Below are 15,311 nucleotides of genomic sequence, written 5' to 3' on the forward strand. Positions count from 1 at the left end.
TAAAGTTATAAGTCTTAGACTCGGGGTAGCTCATCTCATTTATCCTAAGCCACATAGACCTCTGACTATCACCTCCTAGGGGAGGAAAACTTCAGTTTTCTGGGTGTTAGGCATTTCTCTAGTTGGTCAGAGAAAAAGAGAATTAAGACTGTGGATATTGGCAAAAGGGTAGTTTTATTCTGCAGCCTTTAGAATTCCTGAATCTATCTAGAGAAAGAGAAAACTGCTTATCCTTGCTTCTGCTTTGATTTTCCCACATCTGCTTTTTCTCACAGTTATTCTCCTTGCTGGCTGCTACCACTGCAACCAACCAGCAGCAAGCATCTACTAATGGCATTAAGGCCCTGTGCTGAATGCTGGAGACACAGGGATGAAAAAGATGTGCACCTCTCATGTACCCTCTTTCCTGTGATCCTAGGGGTAGACCACCATTGGCCACTCAGAAAATAATTAAAGTAAATGGTGCTCAGAAGTAAACACATGCAAAAGTATAAATAAGACTCTTGGACACTAGCCTTAACTTTGAGAATCTTTTAAATCCTGTGCTCCTTAGAATGTCTTTGGGTCTCATAATCCTTCATTCCTGCTTGTTATGTGGCCTATGATCAGGATCATCTTCGCAGGGTTTTTTTTTTTTTTTTTTTTTTTTTTAATTTCAAGGATGTTATAGCTATGAAGTGACAGTTCTCACCTCCCTTTTCACCTGGTCAGATTCTCCTGTTTTTTCTTTAGACTTTGGGAATAGCTGGCTTTTCTGTGATTTGTAGGGAACCTTTGTATGTCAGCTTGTCTACTCTCATGTGCTTGATACAATTTAAATCCTAACAACTCTAAAACCTTTTTATTAAAGCTTATTAGTATGGACTTTTTATGGGGAGAAAAATACCAGGGGTGCAAAGGTAGGAGCCCAGGATCTTTTTAGGTTTCTTGCTCACATTTTTTCCTTATTTTTCTTTTTTTCTTATGTTTGTAGTGTATATGTTAAGACCCTTAGCTTCAGTAAAAGGTCAGGGCACTGTTTTTATAATAATTAGTGATCTTCTTTTTCTCATAGGCACTTAATGATGCCAAGCGGGAGCTTCGCTTTCTTTTGGTTTATCTTCATGGAGATGACCACCAGGACTCTGATGAGTTCTGTCGGTAAGTTAATTGTTTTCTTTCTCTTTTCTGGCCTTTCTGCTGACAGTTTATAGTCAACAAGTTGTTCTTACTTCTTTTCATTTTCATTTCATCTACTTCTTACTTCTTTTTCCACAGCAATACTCTCTGTGCACCTGAAGTTATTTCACTAATAAATACGAGAATGCTGTTCTGGGCATGTTCTACAAACAAGCCTGAGGGATACAGAGGTAAGTTGTGTTTCTTTTGTCTTATTGAGATTATGGGGGTATCTTTGCCAAGGTCTTGAAAGACACACCATGTCATTTGTAACATGACTATTCTGTGGTAGACACTGTACTAGTTGTGGTTTTTATATTATGTTATTTAATCTTCTTAGCAGTCATGAGAGGATTGTATTACCTCTACTTTGTGGCTTAGGAAACGGTCTCAGAGAGTTTAAGCCACAGGCTTGAGATCACATAGTTAATAAGTTTTGGAGCATGATTAGGTCTGACAGACTTTCATTCTTTATAGTTAACCATTGCCAGAGACTTTTATTTTTAAAAATGAGCCTTAGCTAGTAATTTTCACTTTAATCTCAATGGGTATTTTTATTGAAGAATTTATTCTCCTCATCAGCAATTTTAACAGAGCTTCTTGCAGAATGAGTTAGCTGTTTGAGTACCTTGAGTGCTGATATGGACTTAGGAAGCTCAGGTCTTTGCTGACAATAACTCTTAATTGGAGATAAATATTTTTAGAAGTCATTAGAAGATATGAAGACATCCAGTGAAGAAAAAGGCATTGTTCTGTAGCTCCTTGTCTCCAGCAGCCCTGAGAGCATGATACATGTCAGGCATTATGCTGATCTTAAGAACCAAAGATGCAGCAGGTGTTTTCCTTGCATCCTGGAATCTGAATCTTTTTATTCCCTAATTATGTCTTAAACATCTGATATGTTCCTGCAGCATACATTTTGCCATTCTAACATGGCTTTGTGAGGCTGGTAGTGGAGATGAAGAGAAGAAACTAAGGATACTTTTTATAGATTTATAAAATCCCTTCTTATAAGGAAAATAGAATTCCATTATGGTCAAATTTTGGTTATTTGGAGACCATCTTTCTTTCTCCTTTGGAGCAGAACAGCCTTTTTAGACCAAGGGAAAGTAATAAGGAAGGAAATTAAGCAAGAAAAAGAAAAGATAGAAGATGATGTTGGGAATCATCGCCAGTAGCATCAGGCTAGGTGAGACTTGTAAACTTGTCCCCTTTTAGGCTTGACCCCTAGGGTGAACTATGCTAAACAGTAGAAAGATTTTTTTTAGATTCTTTTCCTACCATTAGGAAGATATTGTCTTTGAAGTCTGCAATATACTAACCACACCCCTGGAAAGCCTGTCCTATTCTAATTAAGCACCTAAATGTGGTGATTCAAAAATATAACAAAGAGAGCTGGGCCCGGTGGCACAAACCTGTAATCCCAGCAGCTCAGAGGCCGAGGCAGGAGGATCACAAGTTCAAAGCCAGCCTCAGCAAAAGTGAGGCCCTAAGCAACTCAGTGAGACCCTGTCTCAAAATACAAAAATAGGGCTGGGAATGTGGCTCAGTGGTCAACTACCCCAGAGTTCCATCCTGGTAACCCCCCTCTTCCCCCCACCCTTAAAGAGAAAAGATTAAGAATCTAGGAAGGGAGCTGGGCACGGTTGTGATCCCAGTGCCTTGGGAGGCTGAGGCAGGAGGACCTCAAATTCAAAGCCAGCCTCAGCAAAAGTGAGGTGCTAAGCAACTCAGTGAGATTCTGTCTCTAAATACAAAATAATTGGGCTGGGGAAGTGGCTCAGTAGTTAAGTGCCCCTGAGTTCAATCCCTGATGTTAAAACAAACAAACAAACAAAAAATGTCTAGGAAGGGAAAAGAGAAGCAGAGATGAATGTTATTTCCCATTTATCTCAACGGGATTAAAGCAGTTTTCTCTCTCCCTTTATGGAAAATTTGAGAGTTGATTTGTTTTATCCCCAAGTTCTGCCCTTAATCTCTTGGGTGTTTCTGTCAGTCTCACAGGCTTTACGAGAGAATACCTATCCATTCCTGGCCATGATTATGTTGAAGGATCGGAGAATGACTGTGGTGGGACGGTTAGAGGGCCTCATTCAACCCGATGACCTCATTAACCAGCTAACATTTATTATGGATGCAAACCAGACATACCTGGTGTCAGAACGCTTAGAAAGGTATGAGAGACTTTCTGAAAGGAAGAGATCAATTTGTGTATCTGGAGGCTGACATGGGACTCCACAAACCCTTTTTCCCTTCTCTTAAGCAATTTTAATAGTCCTCCCTAATTGGGGTCAAGATGTTTGCATGTTTTGACCTGAATTACTCTACATCATTTCATCTATTCTTAGAGGTATAAATCAAAATATAGGGCTTTATCCTCAGGAATGAGTATTGTGAGCCGGACATGGTGGTACTTACTTGTAATCCCAGCAATTCAGGAGGCTGAGGCAGGATTGCAAGTTTGAGGCCAGCCTGGGCAACTTAGACCCTGATAAAATAAACTGAAAAGTGCTGGGAATGTAGTTCTGTGGTACTGTGTCCCTGGATACAGTCCCCAGTACTGGAAGGAAAAAAAAAAAGGGAAGAAAGTATAAAACAAGAATGTGTATTTATTCAACCATTTTGATTGGCTAAATATTTGTGTTATGTGAAAAAATAGGAAATACACCAAATTGTTATGATATTTTATGTTTTTAGTGGAATTCATTTTTGGTCATGGGGGTGGTGTGATAAGGGTTGTTATTGTGGTTAGTAGAATTCTGAATAACGTTTTCGCCTTTTTCAAATCTTTTATGATGTATGTATGAGTCAAGTGCTGTGTATACAATAGTGCAGAAATTTAGAAGGGTATTTATAAAATACAGTATTGATGATTATTTCAAAATGATAATAATAATGTTATGATAAAGGATAAGCTTTTATTTTAAAAGTTAAAAATTGAGAGGGAAGCTTGTAATTTCTTTTCCTGCCAACTTACACTGAGGAAAGAGATGGCTCTTTGAGATTCTGCCATTCTCTGCTTTTAAAATCCTTCAGAAGATCAACATTTTCACCCTCTTCCAAATTTTCAACATAAAATTCACAGAGGTCTGGGGATATGGCTCAGTACTGCATGAAACCCTGGGTTTAATCCTGAATGCCACACACAGAAAGAGGGGCTGGGAGGGGGGGCGGGAACACAGAGCTATGTGAAATTGCTGTTTTCCTTTTTATACTTTTGATCTGTTCTTAGGGAAGAAAGGAACCAGACCCAGGTGCTGCGACAACAGCAGGATGAGGCCTATTTGGCCTCTCTCAGGGCTGACCAGGAGAAAGAAAGGAAGAAAAGGGAGGAACGGGAGCGGAAGCGGCGGAAGGAGGAGGAGGTGCAACAGCAGAAGCTGGCAGAAGAGAGAAGGCGACAGGTGATGGAGCATGCCTCTGTTCTCTGTGATTCCCAAACTACTGAGATTGCTTAAGTGTGAAAGGAACCTGGTGTTGACACACACCAGCAATTCCAGCTACTTGGGAAGCTGAAGCAGAAGAATCTTAAGTTCAAGGCCAGCCTGGAGAACTTAGAGAAATTAAAAAAAAAAAAAAAAAAAAAGTGGGAAAAAAAATGTGAAAAAGAAAACATGAAAGGAAAAATTATGTGGTAATTATGGGTGATTTATAATTTTTTGACCTTATTCATTCTTAGTACTAGTGTAAGCTGATAACACATTTCAGTAATGTACTTGTTATAGCCAGGGTCTTTTAGCCATTACCCTTTTCCTCAAATAGTCTAATACCTGAACATAATCAGTAAATAACATATGTGATGCAATAGTTGTTTCTTGTCTCTTGCTAGGGGTTTTTCTGAGAGTAATTAGTTATTAGTTTTTCTTCTGAGTGCATAATAAACCTACATGATCCTGTTTCTGTAGTTGAGCTGTATTCACCTTTGCTTTTGTCTCTACAGAACTTACAGGAGGAAAAGGAAAGGAAGTTGGAGTGCCTGCCTCCTGAGCCTTCCCCAGATGACCCTGAAAGTGTCAAGATAATTTTCAAATTACCCAATGATTCTCGAGTAGAGAGACGATTCCACTTTTCACAGTCTCTAACAGTAAGCATCACTTAAGTGGGTTGAAGTGTTTCTGACATCTGGGCCATAGGTCTAGAAGCTTTTATAGCCTTCATTCCTTATTTGTATTTGTTCTATTTTGTTTTGTTTGTTTCTGTATTTTGCAGTGCTGGGGATTGAACCCAGGGCTTTGTGCATGCTAGGCAAGCACTCTACCATTGAGCCCCTACATAGCATTCTGAGAGTGTTATTAGTATATCTTCAGCTCTGATGAACAGGGAAGGAAATAAGAGAAGGGGTGTAACATCAGAAAACACCAGGAAGAGTACAATAACTATTGAAGGTTTCTTCTTTTCTGGCTATCAGCTCAAAGCACTTTTTTTTTTTAATATCTTTAAAAATCAAACCCAGTGTCTCACGCTTTCGAGACAAGCACTCTACCACTGAGCTACAACCCCAGCCTGAGCTCAAAGCATTTTTTTTAAAGGTTTTCTTTCATTATAATGTTTGAACTCTGCTAAACAAAAAAAAAAAAAAAAAAGAAGAAGAAGAAGAAAGCCTTGTTCTTCCAGGTCTTTGAGGTTCTTCCAGGTTCTCTTTTGGCATTGACTTCAGAACTCCTGGTTGTTTAAAGAAAAGCTTTGTCTTCAGTGACCTAAGAATCACTGAATTACATATCTCAATATAAGTAGTTCAGGTGCCTTTATCTCTCCCTTTATGCCCTTCTTATCATATAAGAAGCCCCACTTCCTGAGGTTCCTTATTTATTTGGAATCCATATTTGTTATTGTCATTTCCATAGGTAAGTAGTTAAAAACAGAGACTCTTATTAGAGTCTCACAGAATGAGAACCAAACTGTCACACTACCAGAGTTACTAGATATATTTCTTTAGTTGCGATACATATCTAGCCTAAATTTCTTCATTGGTAAAATTAGTAAAGTAATATTACTAAGTTGCTTGCTCAAGTTACATGTTTACATGGACATGTGGATTTTAGCTTGTATTACTAAGTTTCACAGTTTGTACGTCTGAGCTCTATGGAATTTCTAGCCCCAAAGCTCAGATAAAACTGTATGTAAAATAACCCCAATTTACTCTTCTGAGAGTTTTAGAGGAAAAAAATCTATTAAAATTGTGGAACATGGGCTGTGCTTGTAGCTCAGTGGTAGAGCACTTGCCTAGCACATGTGAGGCACTGGGTTCAATCCTCAGCATCACATAAAAGTAAATAAATAAAATAAAGGTATTGTGTCTGTATACAACTAAAATTATTATTTTTTAAATTGTGGAATGTGGGCTGGGGATATAGGTCAGTTGGTAGAGTGCTTCCCTCACATGCACAAGGTCCTGGGTTCAATCTCCAGCACTCCCCACCCCCGCCCAAAAAAAATAAATTGTAGAACAGAATAAGAATAGGCCTGTGATTAAAGAGGAACCAATTATTTCTTTTTTCCTTATATTTTTAATTGCTGCATTATAGTTGTACATAGTGGTGGAATTTGTTGTTACGTATTCATACATGCATATAATATAATTTAGCCAATATCAGTCTTCAGCCCTTGGGAGCTCTTTTCAACTAAAGACTTGTAAATAGGTTTCTCCCTAAAAGATGTTTCTTAAAAAAGACCATCCTGCTGGGCCTGGTGTGCACATCTATAATCCCTGTGACTCGGGAGGCTGAGTAAAGCTGGAGAATCATAGGTTTGAAGCCAGCCTCAGCAACTTAGCAAAGCCCTAAGCAGTTAATATTGAGATTCTGTCCCAAAATAAAAAAATAATAGGATATAATTTAGTGGTAAAACATCCTGGGTTCAATCCTCAGTACCAAAAAAAAAAAAAAGAAAAGAAAGAAAAGAAAAGAAAAAGAACATCATAACCAGCTGAGGCTGAAAGAAATGTTTGGTTTTAAATTGGGCTTGCAGAGGGAGAAAGAAAGTATAAAGGAGAAGTGCAGTGCTGATTCTGGCCTGGAATTTAACATTCACAGACATAACAACATATAACCAAATAATGATTTAGAATGTTTCAGTGCTCTTTAGATCTTGTGTCATTTTCCTATCAGCTCGGATCTCCACATATAATATCAGAGAATGACACATTTGCACATGATGCTCAGCTCTTGATAGTGGTAAAATGCTAAAATGAAAAAGGATAAAATCTCTAAATTCCATGAGTGGGCAGAAAAGTGGCATCTGGCTTTCTCTTAAATGTGTATAAAAGAGATCCAGTTTATACTCAGCCACACACTCATCTTTCTGTCCATTATAAACTAAAAGGGACATAATGTGGTGACATGTTTATTGGTGGTGTCAGCTCTTTTCATTGGTAAGTGAAAACATGCCAGTTTTATAAGAATATTGGATAGTCTCAAGCAATAATTGATATACAATATAATTGATATACAATATATATTATTTCAGGGTTGGGGATGTGGCTCACTGGTAGAGCATTCACCTAGCATGCATGGGGCCCTGGGTTCTGTCCCCAGCACCAGGAAAAAATATATATTTATTATTTTACCCTCAGATGAAACCTGTTTTGGGTTCATACCAAGAATACTTGATGTAAATCTAACTGATGCATCTTAAGAAAATGAGAGTTAGTATTAATGGAGATTGCAAAGAATCAGAAAATGCTTGAAGTTGATGGACTAAAATATGACAAGTTTATAAAGTCATTAGATAAGGGAGAAATAGATTTAATCCATAAATTCTAAAAATATAGCTTCTTAAAATTCTCTGAAGAATTGAAGACAAATGAGAGAAAGACTGCTTCATGCAGAAGGGAAAAAGCCAAGAAAATTCATTGTTCTGAGAGGTAGAACAAAAAGAAAATATATTCTTTTTTTTTTAATATTTATTTTTTAGTTGTAGTTGGACACAACACCTTTATTTCACTTGTTTATTTTGGTATGTGATGTTGAGGATCGAACCCAGGGTCTTGCACGTTCGAGGCGAGTGCTCCACCACAGAGCCACAACCCCAGCCCTGCCCTGAGAAAATATATTCTTACAAAACAAAAGGAAGAATAATTTGAATGGTGTGTTCCTCATTTTGAGGGTTGACCTGAAACAAAGTAACGCAATTCACAACACAGAGTCTTTGATAGAAATGAAAGCATGATGGAGATGACCTGTTCTTAATGTGGGCATTAAGAGATAGGGAGAAATAACCATGGCCTATATACAAGCAGATTGTTCACACTTTAAGTTTTAGCAATCTTGAGTTTTGCTAACTTCCCACTTTGCACTAAATATTTTTAAGTCTTTTTTAAAAATATTTTATAGTTGTCAGTGGATTTTTTATTTGATTAATTCATTTATATGCAGTGCCAAGGATCAAACCCAAGGCCTCACATATGCCAGGCAAGTGCTCTACCATTGAGCCACAACTTCAGCCCCCCAGCCCTTTTTAAATTTTATTTTTGAGGCAGGGTCTCAATAAGTTGCCCCAGTTGGCCTCTAACTTTCTACTCTCTTGCCTCAGCTTCTTTAAGAATATCAAATCTTTTTCTTATTGATTGATTGATTGATTGGTGGGCACAGTACCTTTTATTTATTTTATGTGGTGCTTAGGATCAAATCCAGTGCCTCACGTGTGCTAGGCAAACACTCTACCACTTAGCCACAACCCCAGCCCAAATGTCAAATCTTGATCAGGTTAAAGAGTGTGTTTACATGAATGGCAACTCAAATCTGAGTCCAGATAGCTCAGGTTGGTGTCTAAAAATATGAACATAATAAGAATATACATAGAGAGTCATAGATTTACAGATTTAAAGTTTTGGTTTTATACACACATGTACTAGATGTGGGAGTTTGTATATATATTTATCCATACATACATAGGCATATTCTCCATAGTGAGTGCCTAGAAACAGCACCTCCCATTCAAAATGAGCATACCCAGCACCAAGATCTTGGCTTTTGAATACCATTGTCCATTAAGTAAACAGGCTGGAGATGACGTTCTGTTGTAGAGCACTTGCCTAGCATGCATGAGGTCCTAGACTCACTCAATCTCTAGCACCACAAAGAAGAAGAAGAACCAGATCTCTCTGGAGGACATGCCTGATTCCAGAACTTGGACAAGGAATATAAAAGATTATCCTAGAACATCTTGACCCTGAAAGCAAGGAATTGTTCAGAAATTGATGACATGTTAGATTCTGAAGGCAGCCATTCATCATGACTGTATCTGGAGTAGTTTGAACATTAAAATAATGATTGTAACATTATAACCTATTGAGTAAAATAGGAAGACAGAAATTTGTATTGCTACAAATAAATGTAAATGTTTAAGGAACAGAATATCTTCATAGTTTCAGAATATTTGATAGAAATAGACATATATCCTATCCCCAAAATATATCCTACCTGAAGAAAAAAGCATAAATTCAGTGGAGAGACCTGGCAGACACCAACTGAAACAGATAATCAAAATGAACATCATAGATAATGGAACAAATTAAAAATGTGCTTCAATCAGATAGGGTACATTGAATAGAGTGCAGCATCATTTCTGAAATACTCCTATCAAGGATGCACAACCTGAATTTGATTATAAATAAATATCAGACAAACTGAAAGACATTCTGAAAAATATTTGACCATACTTTATATACAAATTGAATGATTTCTTCTGAACTAAAGGAGATTTAAGAGTCATGACAAATGTAATAGTTCTAAACTAGATAATTTTTTGCTAGAAAAGATAATTGGCAAGGGGTTGGGGATGTGGCTCAAGCGGTAGCGCGTTCGCCTGGCATGCGTGCGGCCCGGGTTCGATCCTCAGCACCACATACAAACAAAGATATGCTTGCCGAGAACTAAAAAATAAATATTAAAAAAAAAAAAATTCTCTCTCTCACTCTCTCTCTCACTCTTTCTTTAAAAAAAAAAAAAAAGAAGAGGAGACAATTGGCAAAACTTTAGTGGGGCCCAAATAATGTAATATAGTCCAACCCTCCCTATCTGTGAGTTTTGCATCTATGGATTCAAATAACACAGATCAAAAATTTTAATGTCATTATTTATTCTCTAAACAAAACAGAAGATAAACGACATAGCATTTACATTTTTAGATATGATAAGCAATCCAGAAATGAGTTAAGGTTATTCATTATATATAAGGGACTTGAGCATCTGGGGATTTTGGTATCCACAATGGGGTTCTGGAACCAATCTCCCATGAATACTGAGGGATATATTGTATTATGGTAATAATATGTCAATTAGATTTCCTGATTTTTTTTTTATACCTTTATTTTATTTGTCTATATTTATGTGGTGCCGGGGATCGAACTCAGTGCCTCATGCATGCTAGGCAAGCACTCTGCCCACTGAGCCACAACCCGGCCCCTAGATTTCCTGATTTTGAAGGCAGTGTTGTCATCATGTAGAAGGTTGTCCTGTTTGTAAAACATACATACCTTCAAGTATTTTGGGGTGATGAGACATCAGGTTGGCAGCTCACTCAGACCTGGTTCAAAGAAAAAAAATTCTATATCCTACACATCCTGATTTTTTGTAACTTTGTGATTATTTTAAAGTTTTTTTTTTAACAGATGAATCAATTCAGAGTAGGACTAATATTGATCTTAGGTGATTTCTTTTTAAAGGACTACCCCACATATTTGTTCTGGTAAATGGGAACACCTGAAAATTCCAGTGTAATATGACTGCTTCATGTCCCATAATCATCTTAGGAAGAGTTGGGTGACATTTGACTTTATAGTGGTGCATGCATCTCTTTTTCTCACTATCATTCTTTTTCTATATGACTTCTGCAGGTAATCCACGACTTCTTATTCTCCTTGAAGGAAAGCCCTGAAAAGTTTCAGATTGAAGCCAATTTTCCCAGGCGGGTACTGCCCTGTGTTCCTTCAGAGGAATGGCCCACCCCTCCTACACTGCAGGAGGCGGGACTCAGCCATACAGAAGTTCTCTTTGTTCAGGACCTAACAGACGAATGACACTTTTTCTTCCTCTCCCCCTCCCACCCTAATCCCTTAAAGAAATGGAGAAAACAAAAAAAGAGAGAAATTCATATTATTATTATTATAATACAATATTTTTTTTAAAAGACTGCTGCATCCTAAGGAAGGATCAGAAACCATGCTGCCTGCAAGAGTCACAACCTGTGTGTGTGCACAAGGTTAGCAGTGAACGTACCCACTTGGCAAACTCACCCTTCCCTATGGCCTCCGTACCATGCATCTTCCAAGTGAATGGAGACTCTTCACCTCCAACCCGTCCATTGTCCCAGCTGGGGAAGGGGACATTCCCACTAGTTTCCATTCATTCTTGCTTTTATGGAAAATAAAAGTGAAAAACCTCTATCAACCAGCTACAGCAGCATCTCCTGAGGACTTGCTTCTTCCACCTCTGGAGAAGAGAGGGAAGAGAAAGCACAGAACAGAGATGTTCCTTGAACTGCCACAGTTTATGTATAACTTTGTTTCTCTTGCTTTGTAATGACCAAAGGATTGAGGCTGACATAGGTGTATTTCTTTTCCTTAACATTGTTTGATAAAGAACCAATTCTTAAACATGAGTTTATGCCCTGGGCTCCTTTAGCCCATAATAGTGTAATAAAGGTGCCCCGGGCTGGTTTGTGCTTATTTCTGCTATTGCCCCTCTCATGTTCCCAGAGAGGTCCTATTTTGGTCCAACTCTTGCCATCCTTTCATACCACCTAACCACCCCACTTGGAGGAATAGAGGAATCTGTAGCCCTACAAAGGCCATATATGTACAGATTACACCCATGTGTGTGGTGAATGTTCACCTTTACATATACCTGCAGCTTTGCCTTGGATCTGTACCAGGTGGTGGTGAAGGGTCCGAACCAAAGGATAGCAGCTCTTCATTCCTCTTCTGACATTGCATGCTGCTTCTCCCAGCTTTTCTGAATTGCCAAGCGTGGTGCCTTCCCAAGGACTGACATGGCCTGCTGTGGAGCCAGCAGAACCACATGAGAGTGCCCTGCCTGTCAGTGGAAGTGTGTTTTAAGGATGGAACCAGAGGAGAGGTCCTGAAGAGAAACAAGACTGGACTCCCAGCCTTTGTAAGCTGTTGAAAGGCACAGATCACTTTCTGATGTAGCTACCAGCTGGAGGCGGTCATATCCTCTCCCTCTATTGCTGTATCAAAGTAATAGTTCCCCCCCCCCCAACCTCTGGATGTCTTGTCTGTGGTTGAGTTTATGATAATGGGTACATGGGTCAGGCCATGTATTAACATGCTATTGTTCAATAGCTTGATGGGTGCAGGGTTATACATGGAAGCCTTCAGAAGTCCTATGGTTGCTAGCATGCTGTGAAGGGCAGGGCTTCAGGTCAGGTTTAAAGTACAACTTGATTGATATGTCGTCTCCAAAGGCTTTCTCTGTTGATTAACTAAAACCTAAGGACCACTTTCTTTACTAGTAGTAATAGGCTTACTGTTCTCTGCAGCCCTCTGCAGGTTTGTTGAGGTAAACCCATGGGCCTGAGGGAGGTACCTCATCCATAATACCTGGGTAGTGTGCGAATTTTCCAGTGGCCTTGATACAGGAATCTAGAACACCATCTGTAGGGAAAGTAGTTCTGTTCCTACCTATCATTCTTCCACTTGGTTTCCTACTGTCCCAGAGCCAGATGGGTGGAAAACCACCCCCTCACAAATTCTCAAAATGTGTCTGGAGTGGACATCAGATGAATGATGTTCTCCACTCAACCTTGGATGAAGTGTGCTCATTGACAACCATGCAAAGAGGAATTTCTCCACTCAGAGCCTCCCTCTCTGTTTGCAATTCACAGCTGTTTCCCTGGCAGCACATGGGAGGGTGTGAAGGACCTTCATTAAGCTGGGTATACAATGTAAGTATTTTGCCCACATCTCCTTGGGGAAGTTATTTTTCTCTCCCCTTAATAACTCAGTCTCATTCTAAAATGTGCACTTTATGCCTCTTGCCTTTCTTTGATAACTGTTTAGTAAAGGAGGTCAGATGCCAGAATATTAAGACAAGGTCCCTCTATCAATACAACTCTTGGGACAGCCTGCCAATTTACTGTAGGTTTCAAGAAGCTTCAGCAGAAGCACATGCCGTATCTAGTCCCTTTTAGACCCTGTGCCTGCCTCCTTGCTGCCCCTACTACTGCTGCCTGGATGCCATTTCCTTTCCTTGTAGGTGAAATATGGGCTGCACATTTTATCACTTAATGCCTGTACAATCTGTTACTCCCAAGGACCTCTGGGAGCTTGATGGGACCTGCAAGGGAGAAAAGGCTGAGGTGCTGGTAAGCTACAAGCATTTGCTCATTTCCATATCACTTCTGGGATATTTCAAATGGCAAGTCATCAATTGAAGAAAACACTTGTTTGAAGTTTTGTTCTGCACTCTCAAAACTGAAGTTGTAGATACAGCTGAATAACCATGGAACACGATCAAGCAAAGACACCTATTGGGGTCATTGAATTTCTGCAGCCTCGGTGGGATCCTTCTGGTCTTTTCTTCCACTTGTGCAGAATTTCCTGCAGCAAATATTTCTCCTTTCTTGCCTCTACCATGAGATTTGGAGAAGGAATGGCAGAAGGAGACTATCTCTTTAAAAAAATTAAAAAGAACCTGGAATCAACTAAGCAGTCACTATGAAAATTGTTAACCGTGCCAAGGCCAAGGAAAGAGTTTCAGAAAATGAAGAGTGGTAACTCCCAGAATACAAAGTCAGGGGGGTATTATCACCTGGTGCTTGAACAAGGAGCTCCACCTTACAACTGTTTTTTTTTTTTTTTTTTTTTTTTTAAGGATTTGTAAAGAACGCAGCAATGGGAAATCCATCCACAAAGGATGCAGTGCCCCAACTTGTACTGCAGCTGAATAGTTAAGTGATAATTTCCTGAAGAAATCTAGTGTACTTTAAATTTTTTTCATAAAGGTTTACATTGTATTGTAGGTTAACATTAAATGTTTTATAACAAAAATTTCACAACTGGCTATGGGTCTTTCTGTCCAGTAGAGGTGTGACATCTTTTTCTTTGTGTGAGGGAAAGTTTGAAAAACATTTTGGAGTAAATGGGACATCGCATTGTCAAGAAGCAAGGAAGAAGCCGGTGCAGCACACCTGTGATCCCGGCAGCTTGGCCAAGGCAAGAGAATCACAAGTTCAAGGCTAGCCTCAACAACTTGGCAAAACTCTGTCAGCATAAAAATAAAAAGGGCTGGGGTTGTAGCTCAGTAGTAAGGTTCCCCTGGGATCAATCCCCAATAACAATTAAAAAAAATCAGAAATAAGGAGTTAAAATAGATCTATATTGTATCCCTGTGAGAAATAGCAATTTAGGCAATATGGTAGTGTAAAAAGCAGGCAGATCTGGTATCAAATTTTCATTTTCATTTATCAGCTTTGACCTCAGGTGAGTTCTTAGCTCCCATAAGCTTTAGTTTCCTCAGTCATAAATGAAACTTGCCATCTTTTTCAGGATAGATTTGAAGAACAAATTAGCCAAAAATGGTGAGACACACTGGTAATCCCAGCCTTTCAGGAGGCTGAGGCAGGAGGATTGCAGGTTCAAAGCCAGCTTGTCTTCAGAAATAAAAAGGGCTGGGTGTAGCTTGGTGGTAAAGTGCCCCTGGATTCAATCTTCAGTAACCCCCCCCCCCCCGCCTCCAAAAAAAGAACAAATCAATGTGAAGCACCTTACATACTTTAGATGCCATCATTTGTTCCCCCTTTCCTGTAAGGATATATTTTGAAGGAATATTTTCTTGCAGAAATAACTTATTTCGGGGCTGGGGTTGTGGCTCAGTGGTAGAGTGCTTGTCTAGCATGTGTGAGGCACTGGGTTTGATTCTCAGCACCATATATAAATAAATGTCCAGTGACAACTAAAAAATATTTAAAAAAAAAAAAAACTCCCTTTCATATGGAGTTTATTCAATTTTTTTTTCCCTTTTTCTTTTGGTGAGGAGTGGTAACTCTCACTGGGGATTTAACTAGGGCCTCACCCATGCTAAGCAAGTTCTCTACCACTGAACTACATCCCCAGCCCTTTTCTATGTTTAGAGACACGGTCTTCTTGAGTTGCTGAGTACCTCGCTGAACTGCGAGGCTGGCTGCCTTAGAAC

The 15,311-nt window shown here is 39.1% G+C and overlaps 1 protein-coding gene across 1 annotated transcript in view; it reads left to right on the top strand.

Annotated features, from left to right (window-relative positions):
* Positions 1 to 14,115, top strand: part of Faf2 (Fas associated factor family member 2) — a 61,990-nt gene extending 47,875 nt beyond the window's left edge. Inside the window, exons 6-11 of the mRNA XM_076856577.2 lie at positions 1,055 to 1,140; positions 1,258 to 1,349; positions 3,155 to 3,332; positions 4,391 to 4,562; positions 5,099 to 5,242; positions 10,994 to 14,115. Coding sequence (XP_076712692.1) covers positions 1,055 to 1,140; positions 1,258 to 1,349; positions 3,155 to 3,332; positions 4,391 to 4,562; positions 5,099 to 5,242; positions 10,994 to 11,176 — 855 coding nt within the window. The 3' untranslated portion in view covers positions 11,177 to 14,115. The remainder of the gene's footprint in view (positions 1 to 1,054; positions 1,141 to 1,257; positions 1,350 to 3,154; positions 3,333 to 4,390; positions 4,563 to 5,098; positions 5,243 to 10,993) is intronic.
* Positions 14,116 to 15,311: the final 1,196 nt, after the last annotated feature.

Source organism: Callospermophilus lateralis, chromosome 5, assembly GCF_048772815.1.
Source record: "Callospermophilus lateralis isolate mCalLat2 chromosome 5, mCalLat2.hap1, whole genome shotgun sequence".
NCBI classification, from domain to species: Eukaryota; Metazoa; Chordata; class Mammalia; order Rodentia; family Sciuridae; genus Callospermophilus; species Callospermophilus lateralis.